The 21,676-nt window shown below is 50.7% G+C and overlaps 9 protein-coding genes across 9 annotated transcripts; 4 read left to right on the top strand and 5 right to left on the bottom strand.

Moving 5' to 3' along the window:
- Positions 1-1,200: 1,200 nt before the first annotated feature.
- Positions 1,201-3,660, bottom strand: N7539_009296 (putative C6 transcription factor; the record flags this gene model as incomplete). Its single annotated transcript, XM_056938891.1, has 3 exons — positions 1,201-1,526; positions 1,591-2,869; positions 2,941-3,660. 3 exons carry the CDS (start codon positions 3,658-3,660, stop codon positions 1,201-1,203), a joined length of 2,325 nt encoding a protein of 774 aa, XP_056786268.1.
- Positions 3,661-5,683: 2,023 nt separating this feature from the next.
- Positions 5,684-6,473, top strand: N7539_009295 (sucrase/ferredoxin-like domain-containing protein; the record flags this gene model as incomplete). Its single annotated transcript, XM_056938890.1, has 3 exons — positions 5,684-5,821; positions 5,896-6,036; positions 6,072-6,473. Coding segments are annotated over 3 exons (681 nt in total), but the record flags the coding sequence as incomplete, so codon positions are not given.
- Positions 6,474-6,602: 129 nt separating this feature from the next.
- Positions 6,603-8,203, bottom strand: N7539_009294 (uncharacterized protein; the record flags this gene model as incomplete). Its single annotated transcript, XM_056938889.1, has 2 exons — positions 6,603-8,024; positions 8,081-8,203. The coding sequence occupies 2 exons, from the start codon at positions 8,201-8,203 to the stop codon at positions 6,603-6,605; spliced, it is 1,545 nt and encodes a 514-aa protein (XP_056786266.1).
- A 746-nt stretch (positions 8,204-8,949) lies between these two features.
- sld2 lies at positions 8,950-10,703 on the top strand (the record flags this gene model as incomplete). The annotated part of the gene is made up of 2 exons (XM_056938888.1): positions 8,950-9,100; positions 9,187-10,703. The coding sequence occupies 2 exons, from the start codon at positions 8,950-8,952 to the stop codon at positions 10,701-10,703; spliced, it is 1,668 nt and encodes a 555-aa protein (XP_056786265.1).
- A 204-nt stretch (positions 10,704-10,907) lies between these two features.
- On the bottom strand, positions 10,908-12,084 carry N7539_009292 (RING finger domain protein; the record flags this gene model as incomplete). Its single annotated transcript, XM_056938887.1, has 2 exons — positions 10,908-11,818; positions 11,880-12,084. The coding sequence occupies 2 exons, from the start codon at positions 12,082-12,084 to the stop codon at positions 10,908-10,910; spliced, it is 1,116 nt and encodes a 371-aa protein (XP_056786264.1).
- A 417-nt stretch (positions 12,085-12,501) lies between these two features.
- On the top strand, positions 12,502-14,426 carry N7539_009291 (rRNA 2'-O-methyltransferase fibrillarin-like protein; the record flags this gene model as incomplete). The annotated part of the gene is made up of 5 exons (XM_056938886.1): positions 12,502-12,598; positions 12,666-12,713; positions 12,777-12,958; positions 13,028-13,296; positions 13,352-14,426. The coding sequence occupies 5 exons, from the start codon at positions 12,502-12,504 to the stop codon at positions 14,424-14,426; spliced, it is 1,671 nt and encodes a 556-aa protein (XP_056786263.1).
- A 1,211-nt stretch (positions 14,427-15,637) lies between these two features.
- Positions 15,638-16,630, bottom strand: N7539_009290 (Fig1 domain-containing protein; the record flags this gene model as incomplete). The annotated part of the gene is made up of 4 exons (XM_056938885.1): positions 15,638-16,016; positions 16,071-16,398; positions 16,469-16,537; positions 16,600-16,630. 4 exons carry the CDS (start codon positions 16,628-16,630, stop codon positions 15,638-15,640), a joined length of 807 nt encoding a protein of 268 aa, XP_056786262.1.
- Positions 16,631-18,272: 1,642 nt separating this feature from the next.
- N7539_009289 (putative exonuclease) lies at positions 18,273-20,603 on the bottom strand (the record flags this gene model as incomplete). Its single annotated transcript, XM_056938884.1, has 3 exons — positions 18,273-20,325; positions 20,391-20,538; positions 20,591-20,603. The coding sequence occupies 3 exons, from the start codon at positions 20,601-20,603 to the stop codon at positions 18,273-18,275; spliced, it is 2,214 nt and encodes a 737-aa protein (XP_056786261.1).
- A 392-nt stretch (positions 20,604-20,995) lies between these two features.
- On the top strand, positions 20,996-21,650 carry N7539_009288 (translation machinery-associated protein 16; the record flags this gene model as incomplete). The annotated part of the gene is made up of 3 exons (XM_056938883.1): positions 20,996-21,167; positions 21,227-21,311; positions 21,368-21,650. The coding sequence occupies 3 exons, from the start codon at positions 20,996-20,998 to the stop codon at positions 21,648-21,650; spliced, it is 540 nt and encodes a 179-aa protein (XP_056786260.1).
- Between the last annotated feature and the right edge of the window lie 26 nt (positions 21,651-21,676).

Here is a 21,676-nt window from a genome sequence, read left to right as displayed (position 1 = left end):
CACGGAGCTCACAACGTGAGCGTAATCTTTACTGTGAGTGACTCGGGAGTCTCGGGGGTCCAGTGTGGACTGTGGAGTTTTTGCAGCCGGAGACCAGAGGACAATCATGGCAATGCACCTCAGTTCCACAGTAAATCGGAAAAAATGGGGACCAGCGACACATCGAAAATCCTGGTGCCTGTTGCGCCTTCTTTTTTTCTCTGAGTGGAGCCCCTGAGGCCGTTTCACCTGTCCAGTTGGAACAGGATACCAAGGCCCCCGAAATAGATCGCTTTCTCCTCGACCGCCACGCCGCTCACAAGTTGGAAGTTCGGGCAGAGGATGGGCTAATGGGGGAAGATTCACTTATTCGACCACTGAGTATGGGCAACTGGATTACCATAGAAGGTGCAGCCGGGCTTCCTGTCGCAGTAGAGTAAAGGTAAAAGTGAGGATAGTCCGCCTATCACAGATCCTCGACCCCGGATTCTCCACAATATCCCGTGATCAGAGCTCCACCCAGAAAGGCTTGGCCTTCGAGAGAACTTCCCACTGGAAAGTCCCCAGTGAGAAGAGCCGCAGTACAGGTGCTGTTGCTGTTTCAAATTTCAATCGCTCGTTGGCCGACAAATGCAATAAACCCCCAGAGGCAAGCAAGTAAACGGCCAAGTTTGGTGATATGGTTGCCAAGTACATCACTCTGTTGTGTGCTACCATGCGCTGTGCCCTATAGCACAACCTTTTCATCATCTATCAGGGACACACAGCCTATGCTCGCATATCAAAGTCCCTTTCCATAACCGCATAAATCATCATGACATGTGGCCACATGTCAAAGCTGAGTAATGTACAAGAGTGTCATGACAGGCCTCCATTTGCTGGCCTCCACTCATGGAATCTTAGTTGTCGAGAGGCAGCCCTGTCATATCTTCCCAATTAAACACATCCAGGAAGGGATCAAAATCGTCGGGTGGCTGTGAGTGGTAGAAAGAAACAACAACAGTGTCAGTACAAGTCCACTTGGGCCTGGGGGAGATTCAACAGCCAACGTACCGTCACTACAATGTGAGAGTGAGGAAGTATGCCATTCATGTCTGACGGGAGTGAAGGCGGCATTCGCGGGTTCGCAATGAAATTTGCAATCTGTTTGGGACAGAGGCAAATGGTCAGCATGTCTGTTGCCGTATTGAAAGCACCTAATCATGAGCAGCCCGAAGGGAGTCAGACCTGGTTGTTGTGAAAACTGCCCATCCCGGGTTTGCCCAAATGTTCGCAGCCTGCATGGCGAGAAAAGAGAGCCTGTGCAAATAGCAGGATACGTTCGACTACCTGGTGCTTATACATATCTGCCTGGTCGGGCCATTGCTTCGCTTTGGCGAGGGCCACAAGTGTAGAGAGAAAGAAGTAGTCCTTGGCGCCCTTCAGGACGAGCCAAAATCGGTCCTCAAGCGCCACCAATGCCGTCTCGGCAAGCAAAACAAGCGACTCTGAAAGACCAGGCAAGCTTCGCAGAAGAGACAACGAAGATATCGGGTGAGAGGACAGATCTAGAGGCAGGTTTGGCGCATCAGTTCTACCCATGTTGTGACAGTTCTCGAAGCAAGTACTTACTGTTCCGCTGACCTTGAGCATGAAGGACTTGGCACACAGAGAGCAACGCTTGCGTTGTCCATTCACCAAGCATGCATAGCGATAGTGGCTTGGAGGTGTTGAACAGGCGTTTCTGGGTCGAGAGTATCATCGTTGCTGAGTCCAGACGAGACCGAGCTGAGGGTGCAAACAAAGGTTCCCGCTGGGACTCAATAGCGAACGGCGTATGGGTGGAGAGTAGAGTTTGTGCCAACTTCGTTTCGATAGCAGCCTTCCAAAGAGCGACCTTATGCTGCTTGACAAGGTCACTTGCCCCGGTGTGATCCCATCGAGGAATCTGAGACAAATGCCGGCTCAACTCCCAGTCTAATCGTTGGATCTCTTCATAACGACAGCTGATGCGGGGTGAGTGCATCAGCTGACAGCCCTTGAGCCGAAGTGGAAGAGACCGACCGAGCGCGGTCTGAAAAGACGAGTCTGTAATATCAGACAGTGGTCGATCTGCTGGGGCCACCGATGAACTCTGATGGATTTCGTCATCATCGATGTTCAAAGGAGGTAGCGTGTCATAGTCCAAAGGTTGGACTGCAGGTGGCATGCCCCGATCAATTGCCACTTGAAGATCCAATTCTACAATGGTCATCCAGATGCGCCGGCGCATCTCCTTATTGAACACTGAGATCTGAGCATACTGATCCGGATCTCTGTGGTATCCTGAAAGCATCGCCTGTCGAACAAGGGTATTTGTAGCCAACCAAGCCTTGCTGCGTTTCATACCATGGCAATTCCTCGCCATAATTGTCAAAATTTGCAGTCTCAAAGTGGTAATCTCCTGGCGCCTAAAGCGAGCATTCTCAATCCACTTCTCAGCATGCAGCACCCATTCGATGGCGGTATAACATTTGAGCGGGACAGCGCTCTTGTCTTGCAAGCTCGTCATATCGGCAAGATTCCATGCACAGGCAAGTACCAACAGCAGTTGCACAACAAAGGCTGCAGCTATGGGACTAGGATTGGGAACCATCTTCCAGAAATCATCCAATTCTTTGAGGAAAGTCGGGACATGGAAGATTCGGTGCAGGGACTCAATATAAGTCAAGTACACCCCAATCAGTTCATCGACCACAGATCGCGATGGCAGGAGAGCGATCAGTGACTCTATCGTAGGGTCTGGAAATGCCTGCTTAAGTGGCTGCCGTCTCCACAATCCCTTGATCACCCGCTCTAGGTCGGGTCGCACCTGCGAGAGAATTGGATTCGCGTGCCGAATTTCTTCGGCAAATGCACGAATATCGGGAAACTAGATAACATGTCAGACACATAAGTCCAATCGGACTGATATTGTAGAATAGCCATGAAAAGGGTGAGTACCTGAGCGACCACGTTCGCATAGATCCCAGACCCACTAAATCGCGTCTTGGTATCTCGGCCTCTCATCATAATGCGCGGCGATAGATCCAAGTCGTGCGATGGTGATAGTACGTCATCCATGTCTGAACCGTCGTCAGCACATGGTCTTCGGGGCCGTGTTGAGAGAGGCGGTGTTTCCTCAACCCCAGAACGTCTTGAACGATGTAGAACATCGGTGTTGATGTACGGCTCTTGGTCAACGGCTGCTTTTGGCGCCCCCAAAACCGTTTCAAGAAAACCCTTTTCTTTGCCCTGGGGACGGCGCTCCTGTTCTGGAGCATCTTCGGGATGAGCAATTGGCCCCGAGTTGGGCGCGACTGTTGAAAGCATAGCATCCGACCGAGCCAATGCTGGCTCGCGACCCAGGCTCGGAGTCAATTCAACATTAACCAAGCCTGTCTGCTCGGTGCGAGGAGCGACTGAGGCGTGTACTGAAGCTCCCACTGTCCTGTTTGTTGAGACTGACGTTGGCGTCAAGGTGGTCGGCTGCTGCCATAAGAAGCCATCCTCGTAGGTACATTTGCTTGGCGTCCGACTTTTCATACAGCGGGTGCAAGTTGGGTATTCGCGGTCGCAGCGTAATTTGCGACTGCGGCACTGAGTGCACGCCATGGTGCGCCGACGCCTTTTTCGTGGCCGGTCGGCCTGCGGCGTGCTGCCCGCACTCTCTACATCGGCCATACTGGCGATGAGGGAGACGAGCTAGGGTGAGAATTACACAAGGATGTCTTCTGTGACGTGAGCGGACATTGTTGCTTTACCTCCGCTATGGTTACTCAGGCCCCTAAGAATCCTGGGCACTGGGCACTGGGCACTGAGCACTGAGCAGACTGCAGAGCACTGGCAGTAGTTGGACAACTGGGAATGTGCCCTCCACCCTTGCCCGGTGCTCGTCCAGCTTACGTGGGGTGGCCCACTCACTCCTGCCCAAAGTGGCAAGTCTCGTCGTACTCCGGAGATACTTCGGTCTTAAGGTTTCCACGTCGAGAGCACGTGAACCGTCCCAGGTTTGGTGTGTTTTGGCGGCTAAACAGTGTTAAGCACATGCACCACAGCTAAGACAGTCATGAAAATGGCATCAGCTTACAGGATCAATGAGTTTGACATGCATGCTCTTATACAAGAAGTTCTTTCACTTTGTGGATCACGTTCAGCCCCGGAGCACGTACCTGACTTATGCCGCCAGCCCATTTCGACTTGCCGCTGGCTCGATCGTGTCTGACCGTTGTGAGCTTGGGTTTCATTCAAGGAAAATCCAGAAGGGCCTACCCTGTGACGCGATTTGCCCTCAAATTTTTGAGTCTGAGGGGAGTTGTCAGTGCCATGCCGTTGCGCTCACTATCTCCATTACCTCGCTAGCTCGCTCATCTCCGGGTTAGGTCTCTAGCAGGGAATTATATCATATGCGTCCAATTTCATCGTGTTGGTTGGCTACTCCCATACTTGCGGGGACTTCTCCAAATCAGCCTTATGGATCGTCCTATGTAACTAGAGCCTCAGCCCTGCGGTAAGACTCGGACATCCCGATGCTCCACTGAGTCGTATGTTAGAGCCACTATATTGAGCCTGAAATATATTGCTCCAATCTTCGACTCATCTCATCTGACCTTTTTAACTCCATAGTCGCGCATGACTCAAGTTACAATGAACACACGCTCGTTGAACGTCATTCGAGATGATGCTCTGAGTAAAGCAAGAGGCTTCGCAGTGAAGCGCGTTTGTCGGGCGAGGTCTTACTACACAAGGAATTATTTCGACAGGGGCTCTAACCCACTCAAGCGTAAGGAATCAACTATGCGCCACTTTTTCAGCTGAACAGGCTTCTGACCTCTTGGTTAGATTGGCGAAGCTGCATCTGTCGAGCCTCGGCCTCAATCTCCGTCAGCTTACGTGTACCAAGCAGGCAGATGTGATATCATTTTGTTTCCTTCAAGAGGCTGGCTGTTCGAGACTTTGATCGACTTTCGTGTTTAGCAAATTACGTAATTAGTCGCAACATAGCCGCTTTCTAGTTGTCGAACATCTGTTCAGCTTCTTTGGCGCTCATTTGCACCGACGTGTGAGCGTTCCAATGCGATGGCCGAATAATATCTCAAAGTCTTTTAAGTCCCAACTGGTAAGATCTTGATGTTTCTGCCTTGTGGTATGCTAATTCCGTACTTATTTAGTTCCGGCGTCGATATAGCGAATCTTGCTCGGCATTCTGGGCAACATATACTTCCACAGATAGGTAAGCTGGAATCAAACGACCTCGAGGTATCTCAACTGGGCTCGAGTGCTTGAGTATCGATGAAGGGTTTATCAGATGACAGACATACAGATATACATTGTTTGACGTTCCGCTACCTAGTCTACCCCATCAACTCTAATGATAAAGTGACCTTAGTTTATTGGGGCTTCCGGTCGCCTTCCAAGATTCCTGGTATTTTCCAGACATTCGGGGATGAGACTGTTCGGGGAAACCACGCCTCGAGTCTCCGAGTCGGAGATATCGAACTTCTTGACGGCACTATCCTCATATGACATATACTGTACTGTACAGAAGGACAGATTACTTAAGGGCTTGACAAGCTGACAGTCCTCACTGTGGCCCTTTAAGACATTGAAAAACCGGCTCGTAACTCCCTGGACTCCAACATTCCTCGGTCCAAAAAGCTCACAAACCTTGAAGCACTCGGCTCTGAAAAGCCTCGGGCTGTAAAGACACCATAAACATATCAAGGGGTTCTACTCCTACGTGCTGGTTGCGCCGGGTCGTCCAGACTGGAAGCAGAAGATTGAGCAGGAGAGGGGAAGTTTAATGGAAGCATTCGTGCAGACTTCGGCCAAATCGAAGCGCGATGTAAGAAACCCTTTGATGTCGTGGGTTTGCAGTTTGCTACCCAGACTGATAACTGAATGGCCCATTAATTCTAGCATTATATGGTCTCAGCATCAAATGTTCCACCACCAGAAAGTGACACGGAAAAGACAGAGATACATGAAGCAATAAAAATCTTGATTCTACCACAATTTATCTACATCGACTCAGTGAACCAAACTGTCGTTCCAGGTCTAGTACATCAAGTACTCGACGACCCAGCCTCAAGCAGCGTCAACAAGACCCAAATCAACATCACTGGCGGGCCGACAATACCACCATGTATGCTCGACTATGTGATTCTACTATGCTCTCACAAGCGGCGAGACGCGCGCTGATCAAGCGAGAATTGGAGCGACATTTGCGACCCTTGGGGCTGGACCGTGATGCGGAGGACTCCAGACCTGGCGGTGCGGGCGTTTTTTTTTTCGTGTCTCATGTGGGGGGACACAAATTTTTGGCCAACGTGCTTATCTATCGGAAACAACAGCAGCAAATGATTTGGCTGGCTCGTGTGAGACCCGAGCATTGCGAGGAAATCGTGAAGCACACGATTCTAGGGGGTAACGTGGTGCATCCCGAGACGCAATTACGTGGTGAATTTGATCGTCTACGAGATTTGACGGGTTGGTGATATCATGGAGTAAGATTGAGATTGATGATCCGATCATTGTAATGTTTGGAAAGCAGGTAAATATTTCAAGCACGAGTATGGTGCAACCCGAGAGTTTGACCCGGGGCCACCTTCCAGTTAGAAGCGAGCTCATGAATCAACGCGTTCGAACCAGATCTTCTCCTTCCCCAGTGCTGGCTCAAAGGCCAGACCGACTCTTTGCGCTTTGCCTGAAGTATTCACATAGAATTCTGCAGGCAGGGGGTCTAAAGGCAAGGAATTGCTGGATGGAGTTTTCGCTACGAAGAATTCACCGCTGGCGTGTATTAGATCCAAATTGAGCGCAATAGGAGCGTGCGAGTTTTGTATGCTGAGATGACCATATTCAGCTAGGACCACTTTCATCCAAGAGCCCGTAGGATGCTTGTAGACCCCTGTGTATCTCTCGAGCGGTAGCGCGTGAGGCACACGGGGACACGCTATCGACGGAAACAACCTCTTCTTGATCACCTCTATATCTTCGTTTTGGTACTCGACGAGTTTGGTTTTTTCCTTTTCTTGACGAGCAAAGAATTCTGCCATGTTGCGCTCGTGCAGTGGGTCGCTGGCGGGCCCCAGAAGCTTGTCCATCAGATGGACAGACAACTGCGACAGGAGGAACCTCGCCGATGTCGAGTTTGCCATTAGAACGATGCCGAACCTTTTGTCGGGAATGATGCCCACAAAAGTTGAAAAGCCAGGCCAACCGCCAGTGTGCGAGTAGAGGTGTTGACCGCGATACATCCACACAAACCAGCCCAGCGCGTACGCGTGATATGGCGTTGGAAGATCCGTAGGGTCTTGATCGAAGCAGAGAGTTCGCGGCTTGAACAAGGAATCATGACCTTTCAAAGGCCCGCCGCGGTCGATCAATTCTCGCACCCAGCGCGAGTAGTCCAGAACACTACTGACTATACTCCCTCCAGCCGTGTTGGCCCGCCAGTTGGCCTTCGACTCATCGACCCAGTGACCACCGGTCTTTTCGGCAACCCAGCCGTAGCCTGTGGCCATTTTAGCTGCAATCTTGGGAATCTCTCTGGCTTCTTCTTTGGAGAAGAAGGTCTGCTCCATGCCGAGAGGACCCCAGATGCGCTTTTTCAAGAATGACCCCAGTGGCTGCCCGGATACTTTCTGCATCGCATGACCAACAGCGATGAACATCTGATTTGAGTACTGAAGTTTGGTCCGTGGAGGCTCAGATAAGGGAAGGTAGCGTAGGGTCCGGACATTTTCCCGAACACTCCCATCTCGGTCCCCACAAAGAAGACCCCAGCCGTGACCTGGAAGACCGGAGCGATGAGAGAGAGCATCCTCTAGGGTAGTATGCGCGGTTGCATACTCGTCTGAAAGAACAAAGTCCTCGGGAATGATAGATGCCAGCGGAGTGTCCCAATTGATTGGAGATGGACTATCCTTAGAGTCTTCAATGATCATCGAAGTAGCCGCTGCTGTAAAGGCCTTTGTGGTGCTCGCCGCCGAGAACAGATTGTCTGTAGTCATTGGCTTGTTTGGAAATGTGGCAAGACCATAGGCCTTGAGTAAAGACTCAGTACTGACTTCGTTCGATTACATTGTGATGGAATGAGTACCTTTGAGAATGTGTGGCCATCGCGAACAACGGCAATGCTTATTCCAGGCACTTTCCATTCTTCAAGCCCTCTCTCAACGGCCGTGTCAAAATCTTGATCAAATGGATCGACAATTATAGCCATGACAGAATGACTCAAAGGCAACAAGTCTTCCTCTTTTGTCGTAAGTTTCTGCTTTTCGGTGATCTTAATGCGATGAATTCATCTGGCGATGCTCCCAACGGGTGTGAAGAGTGAATGAGGTCAAACGACCGTGCAACTTTCGTCTTATTGCTGGTAACCCCTCAGTACTCAGTAGACAACTCGCTCGCTTATTCACTATGGACGCTGACATCCTTGCAATGAATTGAAAGACAGCCAATTGGTTAGGTCGAGTAAGCACTACTCGGATCCGTACCAGTCAACTGGCGAGCATACTGGATCCTAGGCGACGTCCACCGTAGGTCAGATGATCGAACATACTTTCATGGGAAGACCAGTCTCTCCTATTCGAAGGCATCGACTGCGGATGACCTGCATTCCCTAGACACGTCGCGAGGCCACGATCTGGTCAGAAAGAAAAAACGTAGCCTGAACTACACCTCAAAGCAGGCGCCCGTGATATGAGCAAGCCAAGTAAGCAACTTCAAGGTTGAAGGTACTGGTAAGTCTAGTAGTGGTTCTAACTACGGATACTACTGTGCGAGCGTTTAATCCTCGTCGCTTGGCGGATTGCGGGCCGCAGGGACCTCCACGATGTCACATGCCCCATTACGCGCTTTAATTGATTTTCCTCTTTGAGTCATGTGGAGACCGCGTTTTACGCGTCCAGCCATCCTTTCATCTCTGCTTCCCCCACGAAATGCGCCTCGTCACATAACTACTGAACAATGGACGATCACGTTTTGCAGTCGAGCGCAGATGTCGCCTCGAAAGCGCTGGAACTACGAGCAGATCTGAAGACCTGGGAAAAAGCCTTTGCAGCCACACATGAGGGACGCAAAGCCGGTCGCGAAGATATCAAACAACACCCAGTTATAGGTAAGCAGACATTTGCAAGATAACGCCCCAAGTCATTTGGATGTTTACGCAGTGAATGCTAACGAGCCTCGGTCGAATTACTATAGCCAGCAAATATAAGGAATATGGCCGGCTGAAGGCCCTGGAATCGACCTTAAGCCGACGAGAAAACCGACAAGGTCCCGTTAATTCACAATCAAAGAAACGCGCTTATGGCTCTCCAACCGGGCCAGAGACTTCACAATCCATCACTACACCCAGGAAGGCAGCCAAAGGAATCTTCGCCACACCAACCAACAATCGAATCAGAAATGTGCCTCAGGTGGATGAATTCGTGTCTCCGGCCACGTTTCGCAAGTTGTTCAGTCCAAGCACTCACCGGCAAGCAGCGCCAGTCATGTCGCCTCTCAAAGCTGCAATCGGACCGACGCCACAGCGTGACGGGAAAGCCTTGGGCTTGTTTGATATGCTGTCCGAGTCAGGAGGAAGCCGCACAACTCCGTCGTCAAAGAAGCAAAAGGAAGTTTTGGTGGCGGGCTTTCACACACCCTCGAAGGACAGACTGGGTAACAAGCTGGCAGGCGTGCCGGAAGAGAATGAGGAAGAAGAGGTGGAGGAGGAGCACGCGCGCCTATCTCGCACGCCAGCCTCTTCGACTAAGCAATTCTACTTGGCCAACCTCTTTGCGACCCCTACGACCATGCGCTATGCGGCTATGGTTGAAGCCGACGATGGACTGCCGGGCGATGGAAAGGTGCCACTGATGAGCCAAGGTGGTCCCCTACCCGAACCGAACGCATCAGAGACGCCCTCCTTCCTACGACGAATGAACTTTAACAGGGTTGCCCCTCCTAGCGCTAACCCCGAGACCATGGCCCTTAGTCCAATAGCAGTACGAAAACCTTTGAAATTCGCTGGCAAGGGGCTCTCACATCTAGTCCAGGGCCTGCGAGAAATGGAGGAAGACCGCGAGGATGACGAGTGGGACATGCTTCGTGAAATTGAGGCGGAGCAAGAGGCGGCGAGCTTCCAGGTTGCACAAAGTCAGCCAGTACTGCAAGAAGGTCGGCCATACAAGAAGAAGGGTCAAAAGCGGACGACTCGCAGGGTGATCATGAGACCAGTTGTGACTCGGGCGAAGAAGTCAAACTCCGCGCCGATGACGACCAAGGAGGACTCGGGAAGTGAAGAAGAAGAAGAGGATGGCGAGCAGGAAGAAGTTACAGTGCTGGAGACGCAACTTCCGACCGGCTCGGAAGTGATCAACGACGCTCTGGACAGCGACTACGAGGAAGTGGCGTCTCTGCACACCATCTCTGGTTCTGATCGAGGGCGAGCGGTCTCGGAGGATCCCGGTTCTGATTCCGATGATGATCCAGATTTTGGAGAATCCTCTTCAACCCGACCAAAGAGTTTCTCCGAGCGGCTTAAAGAAGCTGTTTCAATGGCGGAGCCCACGCTGAAGGAAGTGGCGGCTAAAGCTCCCCCGACCCAGCAGAAAGAAGAGAAGACATCCAAGCCTCGCATGATCAAGGCAAATGCTCAAGTGCACACCAACTACCGGAGCCTGAAGATTCACCACCGTGGCGGTACTCAAGGTCGTGGCCGATTCCGCAGAAGGTAGAGGCACGGCGAGGCGATTCTCTGCCTTACGAACGTATGACCACATGTATAAAGAAACAATTGATTTACTTCGCTGGCCGATAACAACCACTAATTACAAGGCCGTCTGAAACGTGATACGGGATTGATTCTACATGCTTCAAATAATATGCTCAAAATACCCTGACACTGGTGTCCAGACAATGTAGCACACGGGAATCCCATATCAATCGGGTATGTACCTATCTAGGAGATGTCGGTTCTCATTCGGCCAATCAGCCCGCCGATTTTGGCTTTGCTTTGGATCTCGCCAGCTACGTCTATCTGGCTGTGTTGCTTGGGGCCTTGACACCCTATCAAACAAACTTCGATCAGGCTCTCGAGGGGGTGATGCGCTGCGCGCACGCGCAGGACCCGAACGCGCAGGTCTGCGACGTGAAGAGCGCCCGTCCAGGTTCTGACTGTTGCCAGGACCGTCCGATGAAGGAGGGTATTGCACGTGACGATCCCAGTCGTCTAGAGAGGCGTAAGGGCTCCGCAGCCACGCCAGCAATTCGTGGAGAAACAAGCGAGCATTCTCTCTCCCCAGAAAGTCACGGAGCAAATCCTCGGCTTGGCCAGCGCTACCTTTGATATCCACAGTGCGTAAGATAGCGACAATATATTCAAGCAGGAATTCCGCATTGTTGGCTCTTCGCTGCTCTAGTCGCTGCTGTCCCGTGCGAGCCACAGGGTCTCGTGGTTGGGCTGGCGCATCTTTGGGCTCCGGTTGAAGAAAGCTAAACACTTGCAGTTCACGGCGAATCCATTTGCGAGCACGTGAGACAAGGGCTTCATCTCGATTGAAATCGTCGGGTGTCACCTCCGTGTATCTGGACAGCCGGTTCGAACCCACTCGAAGAGAATAAAGCTGATTGCGGTATACGTTCCGGCGGACTGAGAGCCAACCATCCTGACTGCCTGCTGATCTAGTTGGGAAAGCGCGGTGTCGAATGGATTGCTGCCTTCGCGCTTGGTTCTGGCGTGCTAATGCAGGGCGTGGGGCTGCATTTGTAGCATTAGGAGGAGGAACCTTGTATGTCTTCGGGCCTCCTGGTCCGCTCAAGTCATATTGAACAGCGTTCACACTGGCTTTGCCTGTATGATATAGTATCCCTATCAGCCTTTGTTTTTTCCAAAACTTGAGAGCATAACATACACAAGGGACAATTAGGCCGCTGCTCCAGCCAGCTTAGTAGACAGAGGTAGTCAAAGTTCGCATGGCGGCAAGGTATGCCGACACAGGGTTCGGTAATAGCGTCCAGACAAATAACACAGGGATCAACGCCATTGATCTCTTCGTCAGCTACCTCTTCAAGGGTTTTCTGAAGGATCTGGCGCTGCAAATCTCCATGCTCTTCCATGAAGACCGAGGATCTGCAAGCGCAAAGATGATGTATGCGGGGACTTGGGAGTGCCTTCCTTATCACCGGCTTTATCGCAGGCGGCAGTCACGCTGGACGGTTGGAGTGGCCGGGGGACCGCCTGCGGCAAAAAAATTTCCATGCTTGTAGCTCACTGGACTCGTGAAGATACAACTTCTGACGAGGTCCGGCCTGCGGGGTCAAATTAAAATATTAAGACACCAATTATTGCCAGAGACAGATTTCGTCGTATCCATTAATCACAGCATTCTCGTGAAACTGCTTCATCGTGAATCGGAACGCGTATCTGCGTCAGCGGGATCTCTCTCGATAACGTGACTGCGATAACCCTCGATGCGTTCAGCAAAGGCGGTCATATCTGAGAAACTGGCACGCCTGGGATCTTCCACTTCCAAAATGACATACACTCAAAGTGCTTCGGCCGCACAGCGCACATCGTCTCATACGCTGACCTCACTTAAACGATGGTCAGTCGCGTCAAGAGACTTGCCGGGTAAGCACTGACGTCGTACCGCCTTATTCTCCCGATCGACCGAATTGAAGCTCATGCGGATTCACAGCTGTCTCACAAATCAAAACAATTCATGTCTATGATTTTGACAATACATGTAGGTGTTGGCTCCGTGTGTCCACTCCACAGATTACGACTAATAATTCTTGCTGTGACCTAGTATTCCTGAGCCCCCTTCCAAACCCGCAGCTGTGGAATAATGCGACAATCGGCTTTTTGCAGGCTTGGGAGAGCTTTGCTAATGGTGGGTGGTGGCATGACCCTAACATTCTCTCTGCTACTGGTAAAGGTATAGAAGAGGAGGAGCCAAAGGGGTGGAATGGATGGTGGAATGAGAATATTGTACGGAACCATCTGGCTGAATTGAACTCTGGGTCTCTGAGTCTTGAAAGCTGACAAGCCCTCACGCAGTTGAGCCTAGTCCGAATGAGCATGGATCAAAAAGATGCTCTGACTGTCCTGCTCACCGGACGGGGAGAAGCCAACTTTGCCCCGTTAATCAAGCGCATGGCCGCCAGCCAGAAACTTGAATTCGATCTCATCGGCTTGAAACCTGAAGTTGGACCGAGCAGCCAACAGTTCCCATCAACTATGGTCTTCAAGCAGAACTTCCTGGAGGATCTCATGTCTACTTATGATCAGGCTGAAGAAATCCGTGTCTACGAAGACCGTCCCAGACAGTAAGTGACCTTCCACAGGAACCAATGCGTTGCAGAACTTAAGAATCGGTTATAGCGTGAAAGGTTTTCGGGATTTTTTTAGCAGCTTCAACCAAAGGCTGCAGTCTGAAAATGGTCAAGCACCCCGCAAGCCATTTTCCTTTGACGTGGTGGCAGTGACGGAAGGCTGTACATATCTGGATCCTGTGACGGAGACAGCGGAGGTGCAGCGGATGATCAACTCCCACAACCTTGCCCTTCGCGATCCCTCTTTGGCCAAGATGAAAACTCGATTCTCTGCTTTAAAGATTAATCGCTCGGTTTTCTACACGGGCTATCTCATCTCACAGCAGGACTCGCAGCGTATCATTGACGAATTATTAGTCCCACTGTTGCAACAACAGGGCTACGCCGATTCAAGGGACTTGAAATACATGGCTAACAGCATTCTCATCTCTCCGCGTCCTGCAACTCCCGCTACTCTCAATCAAGTTGGAGGAAAGGGAAAGAAAGTCACTTGGCAAGTGACTGGACTCGGTGTGTTTGATCACAAGGTCTGGGCAGCTCGAGTAGCCCCTGTTCCGTCAACCGAGCCTGTGCATGCGGAGAACTCTCCACCTTCGATTGTGCTGGCTTGTCGCAAGGGCACTCGCCCGGCTGATGCGAATAGAATTCACAATTGGCAGAATGTTCCAGCTGGGAAGACCTTGACATTTGACACAGTCGTTGGAGAGAAGGTTGTGCTTCGAGTCGAAGAGCACAACTCTCATGGTGGAGACATGAACAATCGGCAGCCCTACGGAGGCAGCAAACGCCGTCATCCACAGGAAAGAGATGACGACGTGCTGTTCCCCCAGCAACCTGGTCATACACATGGCTATGAAACTGTGAATCAGGGCCAATCTCATGGCTACCACCCCTATCACCGCCCCCATGATGACACATCGCGACGAGGCAATCACCGGGGCCGAGGTCGTGGTGGTGGTCGTGGTCGAGGCGCCGGTCGTGGAGGTCGTGGCCGCGGACGCGGTGGACGAGACGGTCCATCGAACCCGCATTACAGATCCCTAGATGACCAGGGAGCTGGAGGATATGAGGGTCCCTACGAGAAGAGTGGCAAGGGGGGCGGCGGTTTCCAAATGGATTACTGAAATTTTTTTGGGATCTCGGTCTGAAAGCATTGTTGACAGGCGCTGTAGATTTATGTTGATACTCTTTGCATTGTATTGTATGGATAATTGCGGTATTCAAGCGGACTAATTCCAGGATCACCTTATTTCTCTTCATTATGATTTTTATTCACTCAACAATTAATCTGGATATTCATGGATGAGCCCATATTATTGCTATTGCGAGACTCCCGTGTTTTTCACCATGTCGCAGCTAGGCAATGGTTTCTCTTCGAGCCTGTCTTGATACCCACAGAATAACTCTGCAGCGATGGAAGTACTTTCCTCCTAATTTGCAATGCTGACCTTTGCTCCTTCGCCATGCGGAGCCCAAACACCCTTCCCAAGGTTGGAGCGGACCCTACTTCTAGCCAAGGCGCCGTTAATACTATATTTCTGGCCATCGACTATCTTCTCGAGGTGCAATAGATGGAGTATCTAGATAGTTTCAAGGTTCTGAGTATGCCACATCGCGTCTCGTTGCTTCTCATAGTTCTGTCAAAAGCACCCGGAATGCCTATGTAAGTTCGAGCGACCATTGAAAAGCCCAGGTTTTTGGGGTTGGAAATCAATTGTATGCCTTCTAACCTATAGAATGTGTGTGTGTCTTGTGAATTAGGTACGGCTTCCAAACTATTAAGCACTGCTTTCAGATACCGTACCTTCTCGAATACTACCTGGAACGCCACAACAGAGGCCTAGATATGTACCTATCTTGCTAGGCAAAAGAACTTGCATAAATTCACCAGAAGCTTGTCTGCGAGCAAAATTTGATGACCTGGATTTTTCATTGTCATTCATGTTCTTTTACAATTCGTAGCCAATTTCAGCGAAAAGGTTTGTGGATATCGTATAGTAAGAAAGCTAAGTCGTGGCGTTCGATATGTTCCGAGGATCCTCAATTTGTTCAAGTCCTCCAATGTTGGCCTCCGAGTGTCGGGTTGCTCAAATGGCAATCAAAGTGTCCCGGTAAATCGACCAAATCCTGTTGCACAGTGGGATATTCTCATGATATTCTTGGGTATTATTCGTGTTGTCGGGAGTGTCGTGCGGTTATACAAAACCACGAGGAAAGGGGGAAAAATAGTAGTAAACAAAAACGGGCGTGAGTCGACGTGAAAAAGACATGAACGAATCTGAACAATATGCTCGACAAGATGACGGACAAAGATTTTGATCAGTCGCCGGCGACCTTAGTCCTCGTCGGTCAGTTTCCGCAGCATGCTGATGCTGAGAATCATCATGAGAAGTCCGATGGTCACAATGACCAGGAGCACGAATCCGAACCAACCCAGGACCATTGCGGAAGTACCGACGCCGCTCTTGACGACGCTGTTGCCAAAATCTTGAGCTATCGTGCTGGCGGCTACCGACGCGGTGTGCTGCCAGAGTACTGAGACCAGAACGAAGACCGAGGAAACAAAGATCAGGGCGAGCGCTGCCTGGGACACAGGTCTCGAGGGGAAGGGCTTGACCTCGACTGCAGAGCCAGACTCGTCCGGTTCCTCGTGCCACCCGGGAAAGGTAGCGAGAAGGATGAAGCAGAAGAAGGCGAGGATAACCGCGACAATTCTATCGATGTATCAGTGATGATCTAAATGGAGCGTCAATTGGGAAAGCACTCACAGGAGATAAGGAAAGACGACAGCATCTTTAAATGTTGACGCTACCCAGATCAAATTTAGTGGGTCAGCGTCGACGTTGACAATTTCAGCCAGCGCGGTAGCGTTGGCGTTGCAGATGAATGAGCCGCCGTCTGGCTGGATACAGATACCAAAGTAGCCCACGCGGACTTCCATTGATGCACCGCGAACGATGTTTGACAGAGCGGTCACGACGCCCGGGTCCACTTGTGCCAGGTCTAGTACTGGGTCATATCTTTCATAGTACATCGAGATGAGGAAAATGTCCGGTATTTGTGGAGATGATGATGAACATCCCGCCAGCAATAATGCTAAATATCGTCAGTCATTGCCACGAAAAATAAGGAATTCGACCTTGTGGCGTTTCAAGGGACCGCTTACACAGCAAGATAATTGCGACTGCGATCAGAATCATGAGCACATGGTGGTATCCAACCATGGGAATGAAACCTATGAAAAACGTTAGCCGACTTATTCGATCCAAAAGGTTCCTCTGAGGCACTCAAACATACGGGCAATGCCCTGACCGAAGCGAATTGCCATCTTGACCAAGTTTGTGTCTCAAGAAGCCTGTTCTTCCCTTTCCTGCCGGACAACAAGGCTCGCTTCTCGGGGTCTCCGAGAAGGAGTTCGACTGGACCAAATCGGTGCCTCAATGCAGCCGGGGAGCGTCGACGCTGTTGCGAGACTAGGAACAGGTGGGTAGCTCTTGATCCACCTTCAAGATAAGGTCGTAGATGTGGAATGTGGAGCGCAATGAGGAATGGAAGGCGTGGTGTGGTTGAACAGTCGAGTTTCGATTCTCGAAGGAATGTGTCAGTCGACAGAGCTCCGAGTCCAAAGGTGAACTCGATGGGTTTTGAACGATTGTTCGAAGCTTGAGCCACACCTAAATGACAATCTTGAACTGGTCAGATGGTTCCACGACGATTGCAATGTTGACAGATGATGGGATTATGTCAAAGGTCAAGAAGGTGTAGAGGGAGTGAGAGGAACACAAGGGGGAGAGAGCGTAGCTGCAATCCAGAAACCAGTGTCAGAATTCGAATTGGGTTGCAATGATGCCCTTGGTGGCTGGGGATGGGGACAAAAGCCTAGTAATTCGGAGGCTGGGCCAACCATCATTGTTTACCCTCTTGCATCCCGGGCAACGGGCTGGCACCGCCTACTTGATAGAGGGGTTCTGCCAGTCGATTTGGCGGTGAAATGACCCGCACTAGGCCATAAATGGAGACGGTGGGGCCGATTTACGGCACGATACAGCCTGGGGTAGTATGTAGTCACGTCATGATAGGCTTGACTGCCTTGGTCTACAGGCGCGAACTATCAATAATGAGATCCATTGGGGATTGCTCTGAAGTGATAGGAGAATCTCTCGAGAATAGTAAAGTCGATCTGTGTAAGACAATCCGTGTGCGATGAGCAGACCAGGCTCATATCCGCGAGGCCCGTATCGAGGACGCGCCAGCACTCGTGTACCTGCCGAAAGAGATAGGCGTCTTTTGCGGGCGCTTAATGCATGACGGGCTCGACAAAAGACCGAAAGCACCCTGAAGAAACATAGTAAAGCAGTAAACTAATGAATCATACAAGAATTGTAAGCTCCTCGACTAGTTTCAATGCTGCCTAGGTCATCTAAAACCACACCTCGTTCGCTGAGTCTTTGGGAAATCGGCAGGCTTTAAAGTTGGACCCACTGCGGGTTATACCTGTATCTACCTTGCGGATGGACCAGCCTCCGACCTACAGTGCCGGTGGACCCTGACTTAATGGGTACATTCGGTTGGGAAACTGTACAAGTAGTCAGACACAAACCGAGACAGATCAGGTCTATCTGTAAAGTGATTAGGACACGAATGAAGATTGTTGGCAGTCATAAAAAACAGACTTGCTCACTATACATTCTGAAAAGAAGGAAGCTCTCGAAACGATCTACAACAAAGAGAGCAAGCTTGATAAGTATGACCGGTGGTGATATTTAAAAATGAAGTATAAAATGCTATGCCTGGCCACCGAAATCCAACAGAACTCAAACACCAATCAACACCAGAAGACCCACGCCCATGCAACCTCGTTTAACACAAAAAAGGACAGACTTTGCTGCGGACAAAGAGATGCACGCCGTCGCAGGTAAACCGCAATTCCCAGACCAAACTCCACACGCGCGGTTCTAATACAATGCAACTTATCTTGCTGTAAAAGCGAAGCGTTTCAGATCCAAAGTTGTAGTCTGCTCAGCAAAGGTAAGACGGTCGTCTTCATCATCATCGTCGCTCTGTGGAACGATAAGATCTTCACTACCCTGGGCGCCTTCAACAAGCGCAGATGATTGTAAATAAGACATTCGATCAACCTGCGGATCGCTCATTGCACTCCGCGGGACCTTAGTCGGATCATCGATGGTCTGACATCGTTTTAAGGCGGTATGTCCAAGACGTTGCAGTGGAGTAAGCCGCTGGCGCGGGAGACCCCGATTCAGTGCCGCCAGGTTCGTTTGAGGCGTTCGTGCAGTCGCCGGCACTGTGTGTCGGCTGCCAGATTCGAACACGGGTATTTTAGAAGCCGTTGACTGGGATACAGTATTGTTCGGTCCGCCTGTAAAGGTGAATTTGGACAAGACCTGCGAATTTTGTCGCGCAACGTGGTAGCTCAATGCCTGTTCGAAATCTTGGTCCTGAGAGACCTCATTGCTCACATGTGGCGGCTCCTCCTTAGGGGGAAGTTCGATTTCCTTCGTCTTCACCGCAGACTTTTCCTCGTCCACAGTCTGGGTTTGCGTTGAGTTTTGACTACCAGCAGAAGATTCGACGGAGCCTGCATTATCGGACTGCGATGATGGATCTGCGATCTCAGCAAAAATATCCTCAGCCAGCTCGTCAGAAAAGATCCCAAGATGAGACTGTCGTTGCTTCTTGCTTCGCGTAGCTTTGTGTCCGCTTGGGCTGGCTAGATCGGGCTTTGAGGAAAAGAATCGACTGAGCGAGGCTGGGCGAACGGGAAGCTGATCATCATCTTGTTCAGAACAGAGTCTTTGACGTTTCATGGGTTGACCAGTGGTATTCGCAGTCTGAGCCAAGACTGTTTGACGTTCAAGGCTCCGAATCAAAGGACTGCGGTGTTGATCAGACATGGATCGGACTGGGGTGGATCGGTTAAGAGTCGAGCGATAAGGAGCAGAACTGGCTTGCCAGGAATTGTTCACATTCCGCTCCAGAAGGCGTTGTTGACTGGGAGAAGGAGTGAGACTGTTCGGGTCCAACTCGCCCAGAGGTACTCGCTTGGGTGTGAAGATTGAACTGATGGGCTTGCTTGACTTCAGCTCGGAGGACGAACCCAAAGTCTGACGACGAGTGATTCCCAAAGAATGTTTACCTCGAGCCAACGGTTTCAAAACAATCGGTTTTTTGGTCGTTGGATCCAAGTCACCGCATGCCACGCCCGCCGCGATTTCTCCAGCCACGTCTGCGCCGATGAATGGGAGTTCGTCGAGGTTGATACCGTCTTCCGGAGCAGTGAGAGTCACAAGTCTTTTGGCATCCGGACAATAGACTCGCTGATACAAGAAAGTAAGCTCCGCCTGTCTGAAGTCCGCGAGGTAGTCTGCCGGAACCTGGATATTGTTTTCAAACTGCAGCATACGCACGGTTTTCTCCACTGTCTTGTGCCTGCGGATGCTGCGGTAAGCAGTTTTCAGGCCTATCTTCGGGATATTTGCCAGATAATCACACCCGCTAAGAATGCACATTCGTCGAAAATCAGCATCGCTCCAACCAACAAGACTGACTTCACGACAAGCTGTGAAATCCGCTCGATTGATTTCAGTGCATTCGCCATGTTGGTCCAGTTTGGACAGAAGTCTCTTCGCACCAAAGACCAGCAAATCCGAATCTTCAGAAATGATACCGTCGATCACACCTTTCTGTTCCAAGTAGACCAACTGGGCATCGGCCTCATACGGAGCCACAACGTATTGGACGTTCAGCTGTTTCAACTCCTCGATCAACTGGCGAGCCATGTAGGGTGTAACGTCGACGGCTTTCTGGAACTCCTGGTAGGCTTCTGGCAATCGGCCCTTGCGTTGCAGCTCCAGACCGAGGGCTTTGCTTTCCTGGCGACGCTGATGTCGGTCGTGCTCAGTTCCAGCCTTACTAGGAAGGTTGTCGCCATCGAAAACAAGATATGGAATAACACCGAAGAAAAGAAGCATGCGAACTCGATTCAAGACGAAGTCAAGATGCCTGCAGGACCTCCAGTCAGGAAACTCTCCCCCTCCTTTCAATGTGAAGCGCTTATTGTTACTCACTTTCGGGTCGGTCTCTCCAGGACCAAGTCCACCGAGCAAGCTACTGTGCCACGATGAAGCCATCCATAAGCGTCCACTCCGAGAGTCTGGCCGCTAAGGTTTTTGATATGACAAGGCTTCTGTATGGACTTGAGCAGCCCATGAAGTCCTGCTGCGAGTCAGCTCCTGTCTTTCTATTCTGGTTTCAAGTCCAGTCGTACCTTTGATGCCCATGGCGGGCACCAGTCGAAGGACAAGCGGGTCCTCAAATCAACTTTAGAATGAATGACATGTATGTTGCAGACGACCGACGACAACAACGCTGGTCAAGAGTAAGAAGGAGCACACTGAAGTCACGCTCTCAAGAGAATGAAAATATTTGAAAAAGCTATGTACCAGCTGTCGCTGGAATGTTTGTCCTGCTCCCCTCGACGCGCCGACGCGATGCAAGAGACGGTTTTGGGCAGGCGGTGGCGACGCCATACCTCCCTTGAATTAGTGCTTGACCGCCACATTCTGCCTGATCATTAAAAAATAATTATCACGAGTGCCCCCCAAAGTTATTCAATGCTGTTCTAAGTTGCTTCAGACGAAAGATCAAAACTCAGAAAATTGCAACCGTCAACATGCCGAGTGTGTCTCTGTCTAAAGTGCATAAGCACATCTCAAAGAAGCGAGGGGCCATGGACTCCATGCATGAGAATAGTCGCGACGCTCGTCGTCTGCGCCGAGCTGGTTCCAGAGAAGAACGACTGTCTCACCATGCTGGTATGGTTCAGAAAGCTCGCCAGCCCTACAGTTAGTGGACGTCGCCCAACTTGAATCACGTCTTGATGCTCACATCACTCTCTCATTAGTGGAGCGTATTCAATATTTCCATGAGGCCATTCAAGATAGAGATGAGCCATTGTCTGACGCTGAGCTTACAGAGCTCATTCTCAGGTATGCTCATGATGTCCATTCATCGTCTGTCCTAGTATGTAGCTAAAAGATCGCAGGTGCATCCACAGAGACAATGAAGAAATTACGCAGCTCAAATCTGAGCGCCGGAAAGGACGGCCGCCAACCCGAAGAGAGGAGCTTTTGAACCAGCGGACCGAGACAGAAGAGAAGGAATTTAAGACTGGGTTTTGGTTACCCGATCTGGGTGATATGGATGTGTTTCTTGCGTTGAAGAAATGGAATGGACACTGGGCCGGTCTCAGTTCATTGAAATTCCTCCGAATCACGCAAGAAGGAGCGAGGCAGGCCTCAAACTTCCCTCCTAAGGGCATGTCCTAACTACGGAAATGGCGTTGCATTTTGTG

This window comes from Penicillium diatomitis, assembly GCF_028827545.1.
Source record: "Penicillium diatomitis strain IBT 30728 chromosome Unknown utg000015l_segment0_segment0, whole genome shotgun sequence".
Taxonomy (NCBI): domain Eukaryota; kingdom Fungi; phylum Ascomycota; class Eurotiomycetes; order Eurotiales; family Aspergillaceae; genus Penicillium; species Penicillium diatomitis.
Note: the sequence above shows the minus strand (reverse complement) of the source record. Positions and strands in the feature narration are given on the sequence as shown.